At 25.4% G+C, this 24,412-nt stretch overlaps 4 protein-coding genes across 4 annotated transcripts; 2 read left to right on the top strand and 2 right to left on the bottom strand.

Moving 5' to 3' along the window:
- Positions 1–1,281: 1,281 nt before the first annotated feature.
- LOC129614317 (putative inner dynein arm light chain, axonemal) lies at positions 1,282–3,124 on the top strand. Its single transcript, XM_055528862.1, is given in 4 exon segments — positions 1,282–1,557; positions 1,642–1,676; positions 2,293–2,390; positions 2,640–3,124. Coding segments are annotated over 4 exon segments (789 nt in total). The 3' UTR covers positions 3,020–3,124.
- LOC129614314 (RNA helicase aquarius) lies at positions 3,049–13,453 on the bottom strand. Its single transcript, XM_055528860.1, has 16 exons — positions 13,265–13,453; positions 12,738–13,206; positions 12,572–12,681; positions 12,267–12,494; positions 7,582–7,695; positions 7,281–7,493; positions 6,985–7,198; positions 6,556–6,840; positions 6,097–6,497; positions 5,825–6,030; positions 5,481–5,771; positions 5,291–5,426; positions 4,615–5,225; positions 4,381–4,552; positions 3,919–4,287; positions 3,049–3,806 (listed from the first exon to the last, which is right to left on the bottom strand). Exons 1-16 carry the CDS (start codon positions 13,334–13,336, stop codon positions 3,120–3,122), a joined length of 4,578 nt encoding a protein of 1,525 aa, XP_055384835.1. The 5' UTR covers positions 13,337–13,453; the 3' UTR covers positions 3,049–3,119.
- LOC129614316 (probable G-protein coupled receptor Mth-like 5) lies at positions 9,035–12,209 on the top strand. The gene is made up of 8 exons (XM_055528861.1): positions 9,035–9,117; positions 9,995–10,282; positions 10,351–10,463; positions 10,786–10,941; positions 11,009–11,193; positions 11,250–11,635; positions 11,700–11,835; positions 11,893–12,209. Exons 2-8 carry the CDS (start codon positions 10,108–10,110, stop codon positions 12,149–12,151), a joined length of 1,410 nt encoding a protein of 469 aa, XP_055384836.1. The 5' UTR covers positions 9,035–9,117; positions 9,995–10,107; the 3' UTR covers positions 12,152–12,209.
- A 1,784-nt stretch (positions 13,454–15,237) lies between the features above and the next one.
- Positions 15,238–22,211, bottom strand: LOC129614306 (neuropeptide SIFamide receptor-like). Its single transcript, XM_055528850.1, has 5 exons — positions 21,700–22,211; positions 19,230–19,329; positions 18,691–19,139; positions 16,192–16,366; positions 15,238–16,031 (listed from the first exon to the last, which is right to left on the bottom strand). Exons 1-5 carry the CDS (start codon positions 22,172–22,174, stop codon positions 15,755–15,757), a joined length of 1,476 nt encoding a protein of 491 aa, XP_055384825.1. The 5' UTR covers positions 22,175–22,211; the 3' UTR covers positions 15,238–15,754.
- Positions 22,212–24,412: the final 2,201 nt, after the last annotated feature.

Genomic DNA, 24,412 nt, shown 5'->3' with positions numbered 1-24,412 from the left:
ATATGTTTACATACATATGTAAAGATGATGACGGAATTATAATGTTTATTTTTTTTTTGGATTTGTAATGCAGTAACGATATGCAACAGTTTTATTTCATATTAAAAATGGTTTTGGTTACTGATTTAATAGTAAAATTCTGCACTACATTTTAAATAGTCGGGTTTATACAATAAATTACTGTTACTATAAACAATATCTAAAGAAACTAAAGAAACTACCTATTATTTATTGTCGTCTTATCGATTTAACAACTTAATTAAATATTAGTGAATTTCAAAAATTGCTGTGCTTTTATTAAAAATCAAAATACATATATAGTTAAATATAATTTTTTTTCGGAAATTCTGTTACTTTTAGTCAAATTTTTATAAAAAATACACATTTCAATAAAATTGTAAATAAATATATGTACATATATCTTTAATACAATGCAACGTTAATTCACGTAAAATTTATAGAAACAAGTAAACAAAATCAATGTGTTTAATCAAAGTTTTGGCTTTTATTTTGTTCTTTTAAATTATATTACATACATTTTTCGCATATTGCGAATTCCAGCACCTTCGAAATCACATAATAATACATAAATTTAGATATATGTATATATATATATTATATAAATTGCAAATCAAATAATAGTTATTTACCAGTCATAATAAAAATATTGCAGTAGTTGGTGATTGTTATTCTAAAATATTGTATGATAGCAAAACAAAAATTAAAAAAAAAATTCGCATTCCATTAGATTTAAGATTAAAGATCATTATTAAAATATCTTAAAATAAATTAAATAATAGCAGAATTTGAAGAAATATTAAGGTTTATTTAAGGGTTTCCACAAATTTCATGTGTCCATAAAATAACTACTCGTAATATTGTATTAATTTATTCTTCATTTGAATTGGTGCAATTCTAAACTTATGATTTTCTATTTTTAAAGACAAAGGTGCTTCATTAATAAGAGAGGAGCTCCAGTTTTTCATTAATAAATTGGAGATCGATAATTTGAACCAAATTATTTTCATCTTCGTGTTATTAGTGTCTTAAAATCATATGTGAAGTGTATTCAAATTTTTTTGAACATCATAAAAAGAAATCGTGAAACAAATTTTTTTTTTTCGTAAAAATTAAAATTTTTTTCAAAATCAAATTTTTTTTAATTTCTTTTGAAAAGAATTTGTCATAAATAATAAAATTAAAATTAAAGAAAAATTAAAAAAAAAAAAACAAAATTGGAAAACGTTTCAATTTTCTGATATTAAACAGTAAAAATTGAAAATGGATGAAGTTTGGAGTAGTAATGACACATTAGTGCGATACAATAGTCCTGTTATAATTACTAGACGAAGTGATAGGAAAAGCGATAAAAAGGTATTTCGATGTCCAAATGTAAAATACAAAGAATTTATTTAAATTATTTATGTATATATGAAGGAATTGAAAAAAGGTGCAGGTGATTCAGCTATATCAGATTCAAAGGAAAGTGAAGAAATTTTAAATTCAATTTTACCACCAAAATGTTGGGAACAGGATGGACAATTATGGACTCAAACTGTAAATTTGCTTGTTATATCGTACATAATTTGTTTGGAAAAAATATAATTTGAATTTATTTTTTATTTTGATTTATACTTATAGGTTTCTACAACTCCTGGAACTCGTCAAGATGTAATGTAAGTTGAAGTCTGTAATTTATATATTAATCTATGCGAGTACACTCTTTCTAATTATTGTAAATTATTTTAAAAGAAAATAAATATACACAGCTAATATTTCGATAACGCGGTTGTGTAGGTTTGTAATCTAATTTTGCAACACTTTTGTTCCTTTTTAATTCCATTTATAAACTTTTTTTCATAAAATTTGATCAAATAAATTAAATAGTAATATTTGATATTAAAAGTAAATACATTTAATTAACTTAACACGTATATTTTAATAATATTTTCAATATAATGTACATAAGTACATAATATGTATATTTATGTATAATATTTTAAAAATATTTTTTGATATTTCAACTGATGCAATGGAGTTATTAATGAATATTATTAATAAATATTATAGAATATTATGTAACAAAATATGATTTAGAAGCGCAAAACGAAATTTTTTATATTATTTTATTTGAGATTATTTAAAATTTACATGAAAGTTTTGTATTTTAGATAAAGATAATAAACATGATCTATTTAAATTTACTATGAATAAATAAGAACGATCACAATAAAATAAACGGTTTTATACAAAATTTCAAAAACTTTAAATATATTACCTGCATTATTTTAGAAACTTGCAAGAAATGTTAGACACAAGATTACAACAAAGTCAAGCTCGTGAAACTGGAATTTGCCCAATTAGAAGGGAGTTGTATTCACAATGTTTTGGTAAATACAAAGTTATTGTAGAACATAAATATACTTTTTAGTTAATGTTAAATCATGTAACTTTGAGATGACTTTGTCGTAAAAACAGTTTTAATTTGTTTCAAAGATAAAATTTGTTTTAATTTTTATTTCAAAGATAAAATTTTATTTTTTTCACATTCGATAGTGATTATTTGATTAAATATTCTTGAATTTGTTCTATTCGGTTAATTTTAAAACAAATATTTAATTTCTTATTTTTAATGAAAGATGAATTGATTCGGCAAGTGACCATCAATTGCACAGAAAGAGGACTTCTTTTGCTTCGAGTGCGAGACGAAATTAGCATGTCCATACAATCGTATGAAACGCTATATTGTAGCTCTGTTGCATTTGGTATGAGAAAAGTATTGCAAGCTCAAGAAGAGAAGGAATCACTACGAAATAGAATAAAAAGCTTAGAAACTGAAAAAAATTCATTGGAGGAAGTTATAAATGATATTAAAGTTAAAACAGAGCAATCAGAAAGACGAAATGCTGAATTAAGGGCGGCTGAAGAAAAAAAATTTTCAGAAGAAATCGCTTTTCTAAAAAAAACCAACTCCCAATTAAAAGCACAATTAGAAGGAATTACGGTACCGAAAAAATAATTAATTGTAATTTACTTGTGATCTTTATAAAAAAATAAACTTTTGTTTTTGAATGTAAATCTAATTGGGCTTTATTTTAATTTAAATTTTATTAGTTTAATCATTCATGAACATTTTCATCGTTTACTAGATCTTTCGTGTTAGTTTCGGCCAGAGAATCTTTTTGAGACATTTCCTCATCAATTACCTCACAACTATTATTGTCCTGAAAAGTATTTTTATCGTCATTCTGGAAAGAATTCTCACCTTCAGCAGCACATGTTCCTTCCGAATTTTCATCCACAGTATTTGCCTTATTTATTTTTTCCTCTGATGTTTGCATTTCTTCTTCAATATAATTGCCATCTAGAGCAGGTTTTTCAAACATCCTATCTTGTTCAACTGTTGTATCTGTTTGCATAACTTCTTCGTTTTCTTGTTCATCAACAAGATTTTCAATCGGACTTGAAACTTCGGGTATTTCAGATATTATTGGAGTGACTTTGTGAAGATTTATTGTGTTTTGTGCTTGCTTGCCATCTAATTTAGTCTCATCAAATGCTTCTGAAGTTTTTGTCTCAGATTTTTTTTCATTTTGAAGGTATTCTTCCTTTACTTTTTCTTGCTGTATGAGTTCAATTTCATTTTGTAAACTATCTACCTTTGCCATATATAAATGGTTAATATATTTAACCATGTGAGACATATTTTTTATTATAATTCTTTGAGATGGTTCTTCTTGAATTAGACGAGATGTTGGATAAAATTCTTCTTCAACCAGATGTAAATCTTGTGGACGTTTAGTAAGCTGTAAAAAAGAACATTTTTTACAAAACGTGTAAATGAGATAGCACTTTTTAAGTTAAGTTTATTAAAAAGTTGTAATAGAAATAATGAAAATGCATTCAAAACATACTTACAATTTTAAAGGTGTGCTGAAGTTCAGGACAATTCTGGAATAATGCTAGATTTCCAAAAATATATAAACCTAATTTGGAACGACTCATTGCTACAACCAAACGTCTCACATCTCGTAAATGACCAACTGCTTTTGTTCGAACTAAAGATATTAATATGTAATCATTCTGCTGACCTTGATACTTATCCACCGTTGTTACTTTACTGGGCCAGCCTATTAATGAATTTTGTGCACATCGTAAATTTATTACATCTCTTATTAAGTGCTTTTGTCCATTATACGTTGTTAAAATGGATATTTTTTCTGCAGGATACCCTAAAATTCTCATATACATATAGACTGCTACAATATATTCAGCTTCGGCCAAATTCTATAAATATACAATTTTATAAAAAATTTAGTGTTGAAAATGTCCTATGCTATGAAAAATTATTAAAAGCAATGTTGACTTAAGTAAAATTACTTGGTAGAAAAATGGATTAGGTTCACTCTCCCCAACACCGTTGAATTCACCGACATTTATAAATTGATATTCAAAGGCAAATCCAGGATTTGCAGTCTTGTATTCTTCTCTGCTGATTACATGATCAAGATCGTTTAATTTATTGTATTTCCATTTATATAAACAAGAAATGCTAAAATCATAAAAAAATTTTTATGGTTTTTAGTTGTACAAACTTGGAATAATTATAATTACCTTGGTCGACAACGTCCTTGTGAGTCCAAGTTTATTGTTGGCACGTTCAATCTGACTAATCGGGTAAAAAGACTTTGTTCCATATTCGAATATTTTTGAAAAGCCATATTTTTTATAATTGGAGGTAGCTGGTGATGATCGCCTATCATTATCCATCTTTTCAAACGATTATAACCATCAAATGTGTTTTGTAAAAGTAAGGGAATAAATGTCTCAATTTCCAAAATTTGGGCTGATTCCTCCATTAATATGTTATCATACTTGAAACCCAAGCTAACTAACTCTTTTCGCTTTAAAGCTGCATGTGTACAAGTCATAGCTATAATTTTAGCTTCCTTTACCAATAAATACTTGGATCTATCCAAACCATTCCTCAAAAGCTCAAATGCTCGGAATTCTTCTAATTCTGCAAAAATATGGGATATATAATAATAACAACTTTCAGCTATCCGCATATTATTTTCGAATGAATTATCAGAAAAAAGTGGTTGTTTCACATCTGCAAAAAAGTTTTTAAAGGGAAATTCCTGTTCAAACATAGTTTTCCATTCAGTGTGAGAATTTTTGCATGAATTTATCTTAGTAAGAAATTTCTCCCAACGTGACACTATCTGAAATATAAAAATGCAGCATTTCTAGGCATAGTACATAGAAAGTTTATTGTAACTGCTATTACTTGATATAAGAAAAAATATCCCGCAGTTTCGCAAGTATAAGAACTGTCACCAGATAAATTTAAAGACTCTTGCAATTTTTGGACATCCCTTAGCAGCTCAATTCGTTTAGCTAGGACATAGTTAACACGGCCATATCTAAAAAAATGAAATTAGAATATATACATACAATAATTCAAAGTAGAGATTTACCGGCTAAAGTCTTTTTCAGTTTCAAGAGCTTCTTCTCCATGTCCTAAACGAAGTAAATGTCGTTCATCAATGTCTAAAGCCATAATTTTTTCAAAAAGTTGGTTTAACGCTTGATTAGAATGTGTCACAATTAATGTTCTTTGATTTGGATGATTATGGTATATGTTGGAAATTATTTGAACAGCAACATCTGTTTTTCCTGTACCTGGAGGACCGACAATTAACGTTAACCCAGGTTGCATTCCAGATTTTATAGCTTCAATTTGAGTTGGGGTGAAATAAATCGAATTTCTAAAACATAAATCATCATTATAAAAGTTTAAAAAAAAATGTCTTTGCAAAACCTTTTTGGAGTATTTTCTTCATATGGGCCACGGCTTTTGATAACATAAGATTCGGCTAAAATTGTTTTCGTCTCATCTGCAAATGTGAGTCGAAATGGTGGTTTCATATCATTTTCGTTTCCTTTGAAATCAAAATTGCAATCGGGGAAGCTGTTTTTTAAGTGATCAATATCCAAAAATGTATCGTTAAAATCCAAAAAGGAGTCCTTAAATATATTCAAAATTTAAAATTTTTCTTTATACTGGCATGTTTACAGATAATATCCTCTTACCTTTAAATCCATGTTTGTATAATGGGCGGAACTTGGATCTCCGTATCCCAATAATATATCATGAAGCCATAAAGGAACAACACACTCCGAATTCATTAAATCACGAATTGTTTCCAAAACTGCTTTAAAATTATTCTCCTTTGGTTTTCTTCGCATTATGATATTAAATCCATCATAAACATTGGGTCTCCCATCATCCAAAGACTCCATATCCGCTTGATATTGATTTGGATCTAGCCAAACTCTATAAGTTCGCTGTTCTCCGACTAAATTAGGTTTAAGATCCGGTCCCTCCTCTATTATTCGACCATTTGCGTCTAGCATTCCTTCTATTTCACAACCACGAACATTCACTAAGCCCACTTGCGGAATAAAAGGTTCTCTTGGATTATATTTCGTTCCTTGTTGAAAAGATTTTTTTTGAATATTAAGTTTAAAATATGTTTATTTATTAATTACCGTAAGGCATAATTGGGTCAACTGTTATTAAAAAGCAAACATCATGTCTTTTTAAGTTTTCCCATTCTTCTTTAACTTCTTTTCGAACGCTCAATGTTACAGTCACATCTGCCCGAACTTTTGAAGGCTTTCGATCTCCAATACGTGGCTTTGCAACTTCTGAAATTTCAAATAATGAAATTGGTAATGCCATTCTTGCCCAACCTCCAAAAACAATATCATTATCTTCAGATTTCCAAGGCAACATTCGACTAACCGCATCCTCAATATCTTGTCTTATTTCATCTATGAATGGAGATCAAAATTATAGATTATTTGTAAAATTATTGTAAAATATGAAGTTACATTATTTAATCTAAACAAAATAAATGAAAATCTCTAAAATCTTTTCTTATATGTACAATATTCATCAAGTTAGTTTATACATACATGTTGACTCCAAGCGAAACAAATTGAAATTTCTTAGGAGATAATCATGTAAAGTTAGAAATTGCAAATTTAACTTCGGGAGTGCAAAGCAACCTTCTCCCGAGTAGAATTCTGTTGGTACAATATTTTCATCCCAAATTATATCTTCAGTTGGGTATAATGGCATTTTATTCAATGATTCCAATTGGGACACCCTGCGCTCGTGCCGTGAAACCTTAAATAATATTTTTTCAAATACTAACTTTTTCTATCTAGATACAGATATGTACTTTTATTGTTTATTAATAAAAATTTACCAGTAATTCGACCAAAAATTCTTTATCTAATCTATGCCATTCCAATTGCTTCTCCGTCGTATTTGGAACTAACTTTAAAAAGGAAGCAATGTTTCTTAAATTTTCTTGATCTAAAGCACTAAAATGTTTTTGTAAAATTTCATGACTATCAACGTTTGCAACATTTTTTATAGTAAAAATTTTCAAATCTGGAAATTTTATAAAAGCTGCCCTCTGAAATCAAAATTATAGATTATTTGTAATTTCAAATAAAAATTAATGTAAATCAGAAAAAAAATTAAATTAAAAAACCAAAAATTACCTGTAACGATGTAATTTTAGAATAATGTAATTGCGTCATATCATGGTCAGTTAAGGGATCACCTGTTACATCGTTTATTTCAAATCTTGCATAAAATTTGGCCATATCTAAAAGCTAAAAAAAATACCAACTAAATATTTAATTTCATTATATGTATGTATTAAAAAGGTTTTTATGTGTGATATAAAACAAATAACAGGAAACATAGTTTAACTGATTACTACTTCACAAGTTTTGGTTGCACCGGTTCAAAATTGCACATTTTCCAACTGACGGTAGAGTTTGTGCACTATTAGCTTTCATTTTGGCTTTATGTTATAAACAACTAAATCTTTAATAGTTCTTGGGTTGAGGATCATAAAATTGCATGCTCCTTCCTTTCAGTTCGGCAATACGAAAAAGGAAAGATTTCTAGTGAAAAAGAATTCTTTATTGGTGAAGAAAAATTAGAGGAATCACAAATGCAGAATTTCAGAACTTTTGAATAACAATTTCTCATTTTAGTTAACAATTTAATCTCGTAGAAGGAATCATTTTATTTGAAGGTTTTCTCTACAAAAATTTTTAACGGGGAAAATTATTATTATATTATTTTAAAATTTATAATGAAAACAAAAATTAGCTATGCTACAGAGGCAATTAATGTAGATCTCGTTACTAACAATTTACTTTAGTTAACGACATCTATTTTTGACGATCAAAAAACAAAAAATACTTGCTCGTTTTGGGACTTACTGCATTATCGATATTATTTGATGTAGAGCAAATGTCATATTTAGAGTTCCCGTTTTACTTTTTAAAAATTTAGAGAAACATTATTCATTCACATAAAAAAATTCATGGAGAACTAATAGGTTTCGCATTTCAATTATAAACAAAAAAGCATAAAAATTATGTTATTTGCTTTCATGAAAATTTAGTATCACAAACAATAAATTTAATAATAAACAAAATTGAAATTTCAATATTTTAAAAAATATAATACTGATAAGTGATATTATTTTTTCTTAATATTTTATATGCATAAGTAAATATCTAGACATTAATATATGGATTAATATATTATTCAATAATTCAGCACTTGAGATATTTTCGTTTTCGGAATCAAGCAAAAACATACTTAACTAGTAACATCTATTTTACTTCTGCTCTATTCCATATTCATTTAAAAAAAACAACAATTTTTTTATTTTATTATAGTTGAAATATCCTCATTAAATGATAAAGATCCCGTATTTGCAATTTTTAATGGAAAAATTTCTTAAACCAAAAACGGTGTTTGCTTAAAATGTATCAAAATAACTTTACATACGATTAAAGTCCCATCACTGCGTTAAAGCTGAGGTTTTACTTAATAGTTGCTAAATTGAGTTAAGTATATTTAAATGCATTTCTGGGGATTGTGTACAAAATGGCCTTATAAAATAAAAATAAAATAATCAAAAAAAAATCAAAAATAAAAATAAAATAAATATTTATTTATTGTTATTACGTGAAGAATTTCTCAAAAATATAACAAATTTATTTATTCAAAAGGTAAGAAATTTTAACATAAGCTCAGGTGTAAACTAGAAAAGGTGTAGTGATCAGAGTTCTTCGAAATAGCTTTCTTTGTATTTATTGATTTACTTAATACCCAATACAAGTGTATTAAATGCGAATTCCTTAGAAACGCATACATAGTATATTGTAATATAAATTGAATTGTAACACAGCATTGCCGGTTTTTGTTTTTATTTCATTTGCATTCTTGCAATAATTTTTATGCTACGCGCCGAAAAAATATATGTATGTATGTACATACATATGTACATACATTGTACTGAAAAAATTGTGAACTAAAATGTAATTATAACTCGTTGATACTCAATAACTAAGCGCAATGAGTCACTTAAATATTAAATTGGCTTCTTTGCTAAATTGTAAAATTATTCTTCCTGTAATTTAACAATATCAATAAAGAAAACACAAAAACTATCATAATACACAAATTATGCTCTGGTACCTATCTACTTAATAAACTATATTTTTATTTACAAAATATTAGATTCAATTCAATTTATTTTTAATTTCAATTTTGTCGCAGTCATTAGTGAAATTTAATTTGATGTAACTTTATATCAATGTTACTATAAATAACATTGAAATATTTTGCAAATAGAAAACAAAAAACAGGTTTAAAAATAATCTAATTCGTAAACATATGCACATACATATGTATATATGCACATATTATACATCAAGTGCCTCAATTTGGCAAAATAAGAAACTGCTCAGCAAATGTTTTGCGAGACTAAAAATTTTGACAAAAAATTTTAAACAAAAAGAAATAAAAATAAGAAGTTTGAGACTTGAATTAGATTCCTACATAATATTCCTAATTATTAAGTAAAATATCTGCAAATATTTTCAGAATCATGCTTTTTGTGCGGACCTTAGAATATTGGATAAGAAATAAAACTTGTTTAGAATCATTCAACTAAATCAAGGCTTGATGAAAAAAATCCTACAGCAAACATTAAAAAAATGAGTATAATAAAATTTCAAGTAATATTAATCAGTTTGTTGTATAAGAACAGTTTACCATTCGCTAGAGCAAATTTGGAAAATGATTCTGATAAAATTAAAATCAATAAATGCTGTGAAAAATTCGAAATATATCAAGACCAACTATGCGTTATTGCAAATGACACTGATATAGGTAAAATTTTGCAACATTTACATTTTCATAAATAAATATAAAAATTAAATATCTTATGAATTTTTTAGGGCAATATGTACCAACGTTTGTGAATAACCATAATAATGTAGGATACACCTTTTTAATTGGAAACCCAACATGCGGATCTAACCAAATATGGCCAGTGTTTGATTATCACGGGGTAAACATTTAAAGTTTTTTTTCTTACATGTTTTTCTTTTTTTGATAAATTAATCGTCAATTTTTCCAAATTATTTTATGTTTGGAAACTTCCTGATAACATCCTTTAAGGATAATTAAAATTAAAAAAATTGTACGACATTAATTTAATATAATTATTCATAAATGTATTATTATTAAAAAAGGATGTATTATGTAGCTAATTAAATGAATGCCTTTAAATTTATGAATAGCATTGAATTTGCTATACCAAATACACTATTATGGCATATAGATATTTTTGAAAAATTCATTAGATTCTTAAAACAAATTTTACCATGTAGGGTTCAGATAAATTGGTATTACTTGAAGATGGAAGATTGAGGCACTACACCCTTCGTTTAAATAATGCTACTACTGATCATTTTAATATTACTGATGAAAACGAAAGTACTTCCAGATACTACGACTATGTGCAGGGACAATATTGTATTGACAAAGTATGTTGTCTGTTTTATTATGTAACTAGCTACGATTAATTTCAGTAATTTTTATAAAATCTTTTAGGGCATATTAAGTAATGGTACAACCAAAGAATATATTTTCGCAAAAATATGCTCGCCACGATCATCCCCAAAATGGGCCGATTATGATTTTATATTGAGAAGCATTTTGAAACCCATTTTCGACATAATTTCCATTTTTATATTTTTGATAGTGGCTATTGTGTACTTCGTTTTGCCAACGTTACGGTAAAAATAATGAAATAAATTAAATAATTATTGCTGTTTTTTTTCTTTTTTTGCAGAGATTTAATAGGAAATATTATAACAACAATTTCTATGTGTCTACTCTGTAATCAAGCAGCAAATTTGATAAAAGATTTACAATTAGCTAACTTAATTAGTTTCATGATATTAGATACAATTATTTATATAAGCTTGCTTAGCGCATTTTTATGGTTAAGTAGTTTTGGATATTATATTTGGAAAAAATTCCGCGCACGCAATGTTTTCCTTAGAGTAACTGATGGCCAAAAATATTGCTGGTATTCAAGTTATGCTTGGGGACTAACTGTAGTTTTATCAATTTTAGCATTATTTGCTCACTACTTTTTGGACATAAAGATGTATAAAAGTGATGAAAATTTTAATGTAGATCATGAAAATCATGATATGAATCAGAATACTATTGGTAATTTTTTTAACATTTTTATCTTATAATAATTTATAAATTTAATTACATATATTACATGAAGGTTGGCTTGGAATCTCAATTTTTTTTTCACCAATCGCAATGTCTATACTTATAGATATATTTTTTCAATTAAGTACAATTAAATTAATATATAAACGGAATGTATATGGACGTATACAACAAAAACTAAGATCAAAGTAAGTAATTTTAAAAAATTTCTTTGCATTTCTTATTTTTAAAAACAGATCTTTCAGTTTTATCATGTTTATATGGCTATTTTCAATTATGACCCTGAATTGGATTTTTCTACTGCTCTCTTGGTGCAGCATTAAAGGACTGGTTATTTTATTTATTCTATTTAACACGTTACAAGCACCACTTATATTTTACATATGCATTTTGCGACAAAAACACGTGACATTCCTTCTTAAAAAAACATTCTGTTATAATGAGCCACCAGCGTTTAATGATTGGGGCGACGAGTTAACTCATATAAATGATAATAATTATTAAGAATTTTAGCTTTTAAGATAATAATTGGAAAAAATACATATATGTTTGAACATATTAATGGAATTTGTTTTCTTTCCTTAGTAATTAAAAAAATTATCTTAAGATAATTACATACCTTTCTAAATAATTTTCCTTCTTCTCGTTTAGCCAAATTACTTAATTTGCATCTTACTAATAAATGACAATCGTCAAGAACCGTATTAAAAAAGCGTCTTGTCGGCAAAAGTGCCTCCAAATCAATTATGAACTCTATAAAGCGTTCACAATAGTTAACTAAATTAGCATTTATTGGTTTGTCGATTGTGATTGTTTCCAAAATTTTTATAAATTTGATCATATAATGCTGCAAAGATTATAAATTCAATTAATATCATTTAATAATAAAAATTTTCAATTATAGTTGGAAAGTTTGCTACACACTTGCAAAAAATTATTATCAAAAATAGACTCCTCGGTAAATCCTTTTTTTTGCAATTTCTTCCAAAATTTTTTCCACTCAGGAATATTTTGTAACTCATATTCTCTTCTTCCTGTAATCAAATACCTAAATTAAAAAAAAAATTAAGATATTACTTTTTTTGCATACTTGACTGCAAGCAATTCCACATCGACAACGAAACTAATTTCTTTACTTGTTCTCTGCATAAACTTACTTCCATGCTATTGAAGCAATGATCAATAAACATGGTTATTGCGGTGAGCTCTTTTATGTGAGTTTCTGAATGAAATTCATCTTCAAGAGCTATTTGCATGACTTGACGAAACAAATTTGAAAACTTTTTCTGGTCATTTTCAAAAATATGCCACACTTGAACACGTTCCCGAAATTTTTCATTAACCATAATAACAATTGACATAATATGAGCCTTACTAGTAGAACCAACTTCGTAATTAGGCCATAAGTAATTTTCTAGATATTGACTAAATTCTAACATCATTACTCTTTTTACTAAATGCTTGTCAGTAATCTCATTTTTATATATTTCTTCTATTATTGAAGAATCGAAGGGTAAATGACTTTCACTTGTCTCGTTCGACCAATATTTCGATGCAAGCTGTAAAATACAAAATTGTAATAGGTCTCATGTTTATGCCTGAAAACAAAAATTTTACCTGTGAAATTACATCGGCATTTACTTGCGTTAATGTAATGATTGGAATCTTCGCTTCCTTTGTTTTTGTCATGTTTCTTAGCAAACAGTATTATAAAAAATATAAATTTTATGCTATATTAAATTAGTTTAAGTTATAAACCTCCAAACGTTTTGTTTATTGATGTTGAATTTTGAAAAAAGAAAATATTTTGCTGTCAAGTGTGTAAGTGTTACCGTAGATCATAAAAATAAGAACATTAGAACGTAAGTAAGAACTAACGGTCACTACTCAAAAAAACAATGAATCATCAATTGACGATGACTTCCCAGAAAAGTACAATTCAGCCGTTTAATTTTAATGGGTAACTTCCCACAAATATTTTAAAAGTCTTATAATTTTAATGGGTTGAAATTTATTTTTGTGGGACGTGATCGTCAATCCTCAATGGATTATACCATTCGGCTCATTAAAATTAAACGACTGAGTTGTAGTTTTGTGGGAAGTGCCGATTGACTATGAATCAATCCAATCGTCAAAGATCAACTATTGTTAAACATAATTTAGCAATTTGATAAAAGTATTTTCCTGTCGGTAAATAGCAAAACTAATTTCCTTTTGGCCATCTGCTGGCATATATTGACAGTGAAAGAAGATAAAAATTTTTAAAGGTTGATTTAAACGAAAGTTTCTATAAAATTTTTACCATTATTTTATTATTATTTGAAAATTGAATGTTAACATTTTCAAATTTTTTTTTAAAAACATATATTTGAAAAATGAAGTTATTAGTATAACACTTGTTAAACGATAAAACGTTACAAGTGCAAATATGAAATGAATTGCATACATTGTGCATACAGATTCAATAAGTGTAAGAGTTACATTTGAAAAGTTTGAAATTTTTTTATAATTTTTAATAAATTTGCAAAAATCTTTTACGAAGCACTGTTATAACATTGGAAAACTGTGAAAAGTTTCATCAACTTAACGATCTAGAACAAATCTAGAACATTCGATTCAATCCCTTTTCTAACCCTTTAACGACTTCTTTTCTTTATACGTCTTTACGCAAAAACATGCTTATTAATTTCGTTCACGCTGTTCAAACAACTGAATTTTTTCAAAATTTCTGCACTCTTTTAAATTCGAAAACTAAAATTTTATACGCTAAAATGGAAAATTTTTACCTACCTTTTCCTCTCTAAGTCCTTATTTTCGTATTTCGTAAACGCAGTAAAATACCAAACTGCCTTCTTCACTGCGGGTCAGTTTCAAAAGAAATTTTAACAGTTTAAATCAACTATTTGATTCATAAATCATACAAACTGTTGTACAAGCTGTTGTAAAGACACAGCTGTTATTTCAAACTTTCACATTGTTTTACTCTTAAACTTAGGTATTTTGTTTAACAAAAATTTTTTTTACTCTTTCCCATTCCTCTGAATTTATGATCTCTCAAAATTAACACAATTTCAATTTGATAACTCATTTATTTGAAACTATAAGGTTTATAAATTTCGTTAAAAGAATATAAAGAAAGAAAAATTTCTTTTTACCGGAAAATATAATTAAATATTGCAAATCACTTTGAAAATGACATTAAACGTATAATTCTATAATAATTTTGTTCTTGCCCCAAGAGCGGGCAAAATTTTATAATATTAATATGCTACGTATGATTTTAAAATACTATTCAAACCCTTAGTTTGATTCGATTGTTTTTAATAAATAAGGTATGATTATTTTATTATTTTAAGCGGTTAATCTTTATTAAAAAGTTATGAATAAACTATAGGTATGATCCAAAGTTTGATTTTGTTTATTTTTCTATATAATGTTATTTTGGGATTTGGAATTTGGACTACTTTTCGACTATGATTTATATCGTTAAATGCAGAATTATGATGAATATCAAAAAACTAATTATCCAGAGTACGAAAATTAGGAAAAAAGTAGTTTAAAAATCACGAAAGCTCAGCTTATAAAAAGCTTATTAATATTACACAGATAAAATTTGATATTCAAATATACATATATATGCTTCTATGTATGTATACATTATTTCATTTGCAAATCGTATAGCAAACAGGGTCGAAAGTATTAATGAAAAGCCTCGCCAAACATGAAATTACGAACTTCACGTTTGTTAACAACTTCTATTTTGCTGTTTGAACTATCCTTATACAATTACTGCGATCACATAATTTATTATGATTGCCGATAATAGCATGAATTGGTTTTTTTTTCTTATTTTTATTGGAAGAAATTTTATATTTTGCTATTTATAGTTTTTGTAATACATAAATTTTGATAATTATATTTTGTGAATTTTATTTTTTTCCTTTATATTAAACAGTGTTATGATGATTTGATTTGTAGGGATACTTAAAACATTGTGCCCATTTTGAATTACTTTGTTTTTGTAGTTGATATTTGTATGTATGTATATATTATTTTTTCCTGATTTTTGTTTACTTATTAAAAACTTCATTGTTTTGCAAAATTGTGCTAACGTATCAAATATGAACGCCTTGAAATATCGCTTCCAGCGCTCTCTTGTTTTACTAACATTTGTCTTGAACCTTGAGAATCCTGTTGACAAAGTGTATGTCCCATTCTACCCAAATTTTGTCTGCGAATTATATTTTCTTCATAGTTATTTGAAAATTCATCATTTGCTGATTTGGTATTAATTTTTCTAGATTCTCCTCGAACACCATTCTGGTAATTAAAAGATCTCCTTGTGCCTGTAGATATCGATGCTACGGCCAAGTTATTTGTATATCTACATATACATAAAAGGAAAAAGAAAATTAAATTAATTCATATAATTTAACAATTAGTATTGAAAATTTTAAAGGGATTAATTCGTATATAATATAAAGATTGTTGCTGGAAAAAAAATATGTATTTGTATATATATATGTATATGTAAATGTATATACCTCAATCGTCCACAGCATGTGCGAGACTGAACAATTGCAACAAATCCACGACGATATTTTTTATTAAAAAATGCATACAAAATTGGATTAATACAAGAATTTGATGACCCCAACCATTGAGCCATTGGTGTTATTTTATTAAGAATTTCTCCTTCTTTTTGCGTTATTTCGCCACCTAAAAAATTGAATTTTAGTTGTGAATTGATTTCGCATTAATTTATAATAGAAATGCATACATGCTGATACATGTATATTGTAGCCATACAAACGTTAGTATTACACAATTTATATTTTCTTATAGCTATATTTTCTATTTAATTAAATTTCGTTCATGGTGTTTGTTCCAAATTTTTCTAAAAATTTATGCGTATCTGAATTACCTTTTAATATGAGGACAGTTTCAAGCAATGGGAATATCACATTTATGTATTACATTTCATTTACTATGGGATAAAGTATTATCTGATTTTAACCAGGAATTTGTTTTTTGTTGAAATTTCCTTGGACACCATTTACAATTTCTAGGTTTTGAGGAATATAGGTGCCCAAAATATAAATTTTACAAATTTCGAGAGGCGTAACTCGAAAGGCAGTGGAGCTAGAAAAGAATTTTTATATACCGAAATGCACTATTTATTAGTGTTTAAAACCTGCTAAAATTTTAGACACCTACAAGATGCGGTCTAAAAGAAAAACGATGTAAAACATTTGGAAAAACGAATTTTAGATGGCGGTAAATTTTTGCGGCCATTTTGTTTTTCTACATTTCAAATATGGTATGCCGTGGTAGGACAAGCCAGCCAACACTTTGCTACGTTTATTTTCTGTGTTTCAGAGACAGGTAAATATTTTCATCTACCGGAAATAACTTTTTAGTAAAAATCTATGTTCTTCAAGGGCGTAGAAACCCTGTAAAAATATCCACGGAGGTAGTGAAACTAATAAGCACATTTTTTCAAAAACTTTTTGGAAAAGTTCTAAAAATATGTAAATATTTTTAGACTTTCAGTCATAACTTTGATTTTAAGTTATAGGTAACACAATACATAACGGCATGTTAATGACAAATAACAATATACGCTGGGTTTACAGGTGCAAAAATAATAGTAAAAAAAGTTGACAAACAAAATAAATTTTTGCATTCGGCATAATACAAGAATGATTTTAGATTTTAGAAGAAAAGAACAATTTTCATTTAATGAATATATACACAAATAAAAAGTATGAAATTTTAGGTGGCCGTTCCCTCTAAACGAGCGAATTTTCTTCTGGAAACATCACATTTGGTATAATACTATTACATTTTCCATTACTGATATGAAATATAAGGAAAATTGAATTCTTCTCATCTCACACGTTAAAATAAAGCATTCATACATATACACACATATATTACACCGACGAATGAACATAAAGTGACCTTGCAGATTATCGCCATAATTAAATCTGTCTGTTGGAATTGGAATTTATTTATAAAAAATAAAAAAAAAGTTTTGAATTAAGGAAAAAAATTTCAAATTTAATTATTTCTTATATTTTTATTTATTTGAAAACATGTTTCTTATACATAAGTTTGCCTTCCCGGAAGGTTCAAATAAAATTTGCCTTTGACAAGAAATTTACAATATTTTTAATTGATGCTATACACACATGCACAATATTACACAAAATATTTTTCTCTTAAGTTTTTAAGATTTTTTTCCCATTGTTGTGTTTAAGTATGTCCTTAAGAAACTCAATTAAATCCGTCAACATATTTTTGCTTTTACAATTAGCATTTGTTTTTCCAGTATAGTTTTTAGTTTTTAATTTATCTGATTATAAAATCTCTCTGCTGAGAATATTTATAAAAGGCCAAAAAAAAAAAGTTTTTTAAGCTCAACAACGAAGTAACGGAAGAACAAATTTAATTATTTCAGCCAAAGACACAAATTTTAATATCTTTTGTTATTCAGTTTTTATAAAATTAGAGGCTACATCTGCAATACACGTACAACGTATGTATAGGATTAAACGAATAGCATCTAGCACATATTAAATCTACAATCTACAACACATATCGGATTCTTTTTTTTCCGTGGTGAATATAGGCTTCACGATGTATTTTGGGTTTGCTCACCGGGGGCTCGTTAGAGACTTAAAATGTTAATTATAATCTAAATTAGCAATCAGAAAATTTAAGAAAAAATCGAAATTAGTGACAAATATTATTAATTAGAAAATTTTCTTAAAATTCTTGCAAATTGGAAAACGCTGAGATTTGATACCTAGCTCTAAACAGAAAATTTTTCCCATTTTCAATGCTCGTGAACTGTTATTTATGTTATTTGAAATTTTGATTTCAAATTTCTAAAATTTTGTATGCTAATTTCTCCCGTTTATTTAAAGAAAAATACATATGTATAAGTTCCACTTTCCCATAGAAATTAATTACATTGGAAACGTTTTAATATTTTTATCGAAATTTTATAACAAAAAAATCAATAAAAAAAAACTTACCAAATTTAATTCTTGCGAAAATCGCATAAAGTGGTAACCAAGAAATTATGAAAACTATGACGACTGCAACTATCATTTTAATTACTTTAATTTTTGATTTTTGCCGCATTCGTTCTGTTTGTGCATCTTTTGAATCACCAGGTATAGATCTAGTCCATACTTTTATCCATATTAAAGCGTAACATAAAGTTATTACCACCATTGGTAATAAATAACATGCCACTAAATTTGCTAATAAGAAATATAAATTTCCATTTATACCGGGCGGCCAAACTTCAATACATAATAGCATTCCAGGCGCCTGTGGAAATGAATCCATGGCAGGCACTAAATCAAAAAATATTGCCCATGGCAATGTTGAACTTAATGCTATTACCCAAATACAAAAAATCATAAATCTAGCTCGACCTTTTGTCATTTGCTTAAGAGGCCACCAAATAGCGATGAACCTACATATTAAAAAAAATCATCCAAAAAAAAAGATTTATTTACAAAATTATAAAAATTTTATCAAATTTTTTTTTTTTTTCAAATATTACCTATCCAAAGAAACAGCAATAAGGCTATAAACAGATGCTGCAACTGAAACACCTTGAATGTATGGAACTGTTTTGCACATAAGCCAACCAAGCACCCAAGCTTTAATATAAGAAAAGAAAATATTAATCATTTATTTATGTTTATTTTTATTACTAATTTGTATTAATTAAATTTAAATTATGAAAGCGTATAGTTTAATAATTATCAAGTCATACTTAAAGGTGTATACAGTCTTTAATTCACCTACCATATAAATTTTAATAAAAATACTATTTTGTTCTTTTATTAAAATTAATGTTTTCATTAATTACTTAATTTTTAATTTGAAATTTGTATTTTCTTAAAAATTAAAAATTGTAATTTAAAATTATTTCATTACAAAAATAAAAATATTCCAAAAACCAGCATAAATCGATTCAAAAAGAATCGATTTATTAATTGTGTACATATTGTTAAATTTATATGATACTGTATTAAAGAATCTGTTATATACAAACTGTTGAATAATAAAAATATTATTGTAATTTGTTGAAAACCAATTAAATAAATCGATTTTCATTTCTAAAGGACTCTCACGCCATAATCCGATTGAAAAATTTTTTGATTATATATTGTCTTTCTATTTTTTTTTCGTGTTTAAAATTAACGCCATTTATACAATAAATCACTGTTAAAACTCTTGATTAAGAGATCATTGCAATAAAAACCTACAGTTTCCTATATATACGTTATATACAGATTAATTAACGTTAATTAAGAACTTACAATTAGAGCACAAAGTTTTTTCTAATTTTTTTATTGCTGTATGCGGTTTTACATAATAACGACGCCTTCATACCATATGCAAATTATATAGTATAGTTACAAAAAAAGAAAAATTTAGTCCTCTTGAGAAAATTATTATACAAGATTTTAATATACTTAGAAACATTTTGTTATTCAGAATGTGCAAATATAAGGGGAAAACCATAAATATTTATTTCTTCCTTTGTGTTGCTCATGCCATTCTAGTTCGAGAAAGAATATTCAAAATTTTTGCATGTTTTAAATTGAAATGATTATAAAAAGATTTCCTTAGTGAAGATTTTTTTTTTCATTACAAACATTAAACGTTTGTACATATACATATTTTTATAATATACACATCTACATACTTATAAATTTTAAACATTTTCCCATAATAATTTTTATTGGGCCAATTTGAATTTTGTATGAAGATTTTTTTAATATATATATTATATGTATATGTACAATAAATATACTTGATTAAATAAATACGTGATTTTCGCACTTTTAATAAATTTTATATACATACATACACATATATAATAATGTATAAACATACACTTGAATCAATACGATATAATGATTTCGAGGACATTTAAATTTTTAGTACAAAAAGTTATTTATTTATACATGTTAATGCATATATATGAATGTAGCAAATACATAAGAATATTATGTATACCCACAAGTATTTCTTGTTAAATAAATATTGTAATGAATGTATGTACCTACATACAATAAGTACGAGTGTTCACATGTAACTTGAGAGTGTGTCAAAATTCTGAAATTGCTTTTATTATAATCATATTTTAAAAACTTTAATAACACGTGGGTTTTGTTTGAATTTTTCATATAATATAATTAAAATTGTTACAAAATGAAAACGAATTTTAACAATATTTAAAAATTAAACTTTAAATTGGTCATATACATAATATATTATGTATATATGTACAAACATATATGTACTAGTTTGTTGAAAAAAGAAAAAAAAACGTCCTTGTACACCCATGCTACAACACCCATTGTAAGATTTATTATGTACATTATTTTAAATATATAATATACTCCTTGCTTAAATACATATTTATTTAGATTTTATGTATATATGTATATAAAGAATATTTTATATACACAAATGTATATATTATTTATATAAATATATATAGGGGCATGCATATGTATCAATGCTTATGAGTCCACACATCACATACAATATAAAAATTTATGAATGTTTTGTACTCTTATTTGTAATTGGTATAATATATATATGAAGTGGTATATAATGAAAGGCCTTACATATATGTATATACCTATAGGTATAGCTGTAAATAAAAAAAATTGTTGAATTATATTCATGAATATATATATAAATATGTATGTAAACATGTATATATTTCGTATATTTTTTTATATTGTTTAGCTGTAGAATTTAAGGTTCCATACACAATTTTTATAGGGTTCAAATATGGGTCCAATATGGTTTTCTAGATTTTCTATAAAAACTATCAAAAAGAAATAAAATCAATTTTAATTTTTCCGAGTGCAGCTTGACCAGAATACTGTATTAGGTTCTTATATTATAGATTTTTGCCTTCAAAATTTCTTTAAAAAACTATTTTCTATATATGGGAGTTTACTTCTTCTTACTTTACATTATTATATCATATGTTATATACTTACGAACAAATATATTTCCCATTAATGTTGCTGGTAAACAAAATATTACTACCAATATATCAGCTATAGCCAAATTAACAATAAAAAAATTGGTAACTGTTTGCATTCTTGGTGCTCTAAAAATTACAGCAATTACAAAACAATTTCCAATTAAACCAGCAACAAATATAATTATATAAGCAACACAATATACAACGGTCATTGTGACCGAATGCCTATAAATTAAATCAATATCATTTGATTTTATTTGATAATCGTTGTATGATGAAATGTTACTATCATTATAAATACTATTGTTGTTGTGCAAAATATCACTTATATTCCAAATATTTGATAATGTATTTTCAAACATGTTCAAATTTTTAATATCAAAATTGTTGTTGTTATGATACTGTATGAAATCATCAGCAAAATTAACATTTCCATGTATATCAACATGAGAATAAAAAAAATCTTTTTTAAAATTATTGCTTAACATTAAAATTAAGATTTTTTATTTTATATAATATGCGCGTTTTTTTATTTATTTTTTAAATTTTTTTACTTATTTTTATATAATTCGATTAATCAATATATATAAGCATAAATTTTTTTATTGTTTAAATATATTTTATAATATAATTTGTGTGTCTGTTTTTTATTGTATTTTTTATATTTAATTATTTAAGTTATTCTTTTACGTTATTATTATTATTCAAATCACTAAAGGCATTTTCATTAAAATTTTCTAATTATACATATATAAATGTATATATAATTATATTTATTATAAATTTTTTTATTTTACTTAAAATTTGACTTTTAATGGTAATTTTTTCTTATTAGTTAAAATAATTTTAAAAATTTGTTTTTTTCTTTTTAATTTCAAAAAACAAATTTAATAATTCTTATTAAAAAATTGTTTATGATATTTTTTTTATTTTGTTAATAAATGTCAATGTTATCTGGACTCAAATCTTGCCTAAGTATACATTATGTATAAGAAAAATGTTTGAAGAAGGTGCTCTTGACCTGAAATAAATAATGTTAATGTTTATATATAAGTTATATAATTTAGCATTGTAAAATATAAGAAAAAACTAAAAAATAAAAAAAAAATCAAAAAAGAAAGAGAAGCATATAAAGAAAAAAAATGAGTAAATACTAAATAACTGTAATAACAGTAAAATAATAAAAAAAAGAGAGCGCCAAAATAATAAATAGTACATACATATATACATGAAATAATGCTTTTTATATATGAAAAGGTAGGGTAGGTAACTAAAGTATTAGCATATATTTTATGAATATTCCATCAATCAAGTTGATATGACAACAATATAAATGTTCTAGATTAAAAACATATATACAATATATTATGTTTTATTGTACATAGAAGATATAAGGATAATATATAATAAGGATTAAAAATATAAATTGTATATAATAATGATTTATGTAAAATATATGTACCTAGGTCACAAAACTTATAATATATCCAAATATTCTTATATACTTTTCTTATTTGTTTAGTTATCACTGAATATTTTTTATTTTCTTTAAACAGGAACATTGAACATTGTACAAGCCAAATGAACACAAGACAGGATATTATATTTAATATATATATGTTAATGTTATATGTATATAATTAGAAATAACTGGTATATATATATAATATCCTTTTATTATTGCAATTTTTCCTTAAAATTATTATAATTATTTTCTGAGAGTTTTTCTTATATGGTATTTTTTAAGGGTTTCTTATCGTAATAAATTTTTGTTTTTTTTTTTTTGGATAATTATTAATTTTTTTTTTAATATTATATTATGTTATGTATTTTATATATCTATTATATTATATTTTAAGTATATAATAAATTTATTAAAATTTTTACCATTTATTAAATTTTTTTTAACAATATATTTTATTTTTTTCATTTATTTTTTAATTTTAATTAAATTTTCTTTTTTTGTATTTTGAAAATCCATTTCTAATACTGAAGTATCAAAAATTATTGAAGTAGAACTTTATATTTTATTTATAATATATAAGTACTCTAATATATAATATATTTATGTATGTAGGGATATACTATATGAAATGTTAATAATAATAGGTTTTTTTTTACTATTATGTGCTTTTTGATAAGTGTTTCTCTTATATATAGTTTGTAAATAATTTCATATCCTTTGTGCTATTTTTCTCTTACATTTATATAATTATAATTATATATGTATGTACTTATATAACTCTTATATATATTAATAATTTTGTTATAGAAAATATTTGTAACAAGTTACACGGCCCGTTTATTTTATTTTTCTTTATTAATTTTTTTTTATTTAATATTTCACAAAGAAATCGCCTATTTAAAAATTTTATTTTTCCTTTTAAATCTAATTTATTTTATATTATTTGATTATTTTTAAATATTTTAAAATAAAAAGAAATATAAAAAAAGGAAAATTTTGAAATTTCTTTAACTTTTTTTTTTTTAATTTTAAATTAGCTACGTTATTTTATGTAAGGAAGCAAAACTAAATTAAACTTATATATTTTACAGTTCAGAAGCTTTAATGAAAATAGTTTGAGTTTTAAGGCATGGTATAACAATATGCACGAGTATAAAAAATTAATAAATGAGCTTAATAAAAACAAGATTTAGATAAATGTGTATACATACATATATTTTTAATACACATTGTGTTTGTATTTTAATATACTTAAATTACA

The sequence above is a fragment of the Condylostylus longicornis genome, unplaced genomic scaffold, assembly GCF_029603195.1.
Source record: "Condylostylus longicornis isolate FDR11 unplaced genomic scaffold, ASM2960319v2 ptg000107l, whole genome shotgun sequence".
Classification (NCBI taxonomy): Eukaryota; Metazoa; Arthropoda; class Insecta; order Diptera; family Dolichopodidae; genus Condylostylus; species Condylostylus longicornis.
This window is presented reverse-complemented; position numbering and strand designations above follow the sequence as displayed.

Excerpts from the sequence above, each read along its gene's own strand:
- LOC129614314 (XM_055528860.1), bottom strand. The coding sequence starts at position 13,336 with ATGACAAAAACAAAGGAAGCGAAGATTCCAATCATTACATTAACGCAA. Across the intron at positions 6,841-6,984 it reads GTTTCGCTTGGAGTCAACAT|ATGAAATAAGACAAGATATT; the intron begins GTATGTATAAAC and ends CTCCATTCATAG. Across the intron at positions 3,807-3,918 it reads TTCAGCACACCTTTAAAATT|CTTACTAAACGTCCACAAGA; the intron begins GTAAGTATGTTT and ends TCTTTTTTACAG.
- LOC129614306 (XM_055528850.1), bottom strand. The coding sequence starts at position 22,174 with ATGTTAAGCAATAATTTTAAAAAAGATTTTTTTTATTCTCATGTTGAT. Across the intron at positions 16,367-18,690 it reads TTTCGCAAGAATTAAATTTG|GTGGCGAAATAACGCAAAAA; the intron begins GTAAGTTTTTTT and ends TCAATTTTTTAG. Across the intron at positions 16,032-16,191 it reads ACATGCTGTGGACGATTGAG|ATATACAAATAACTTGGCCG; the intron begins GTATATACATTT and ends ATGTATATGTAG.
- LOC129614316 (XM_055528861.1), top strand. The coding sequence starts at position 10,108 with ATGAGTATAATAAAATTTCAAGTAATATTAATCAGTTTGTTGTATAAG. Across the intron at positions 10,942-11,008 it reads GACAATATTGTATTGACAAA|GGCATATTAAGTAATGGTAC; the intron begins GTATGTTGTCTG and ends AAAATCTTTTAG. Across the intron at positions 11,836-11,892 it reads CAACAAAAACTAAGATCAAA|TTTTATCATGTTTATATGGC; the intron begins GTAAGTAATTTT and ends CAGATCTTTCAG.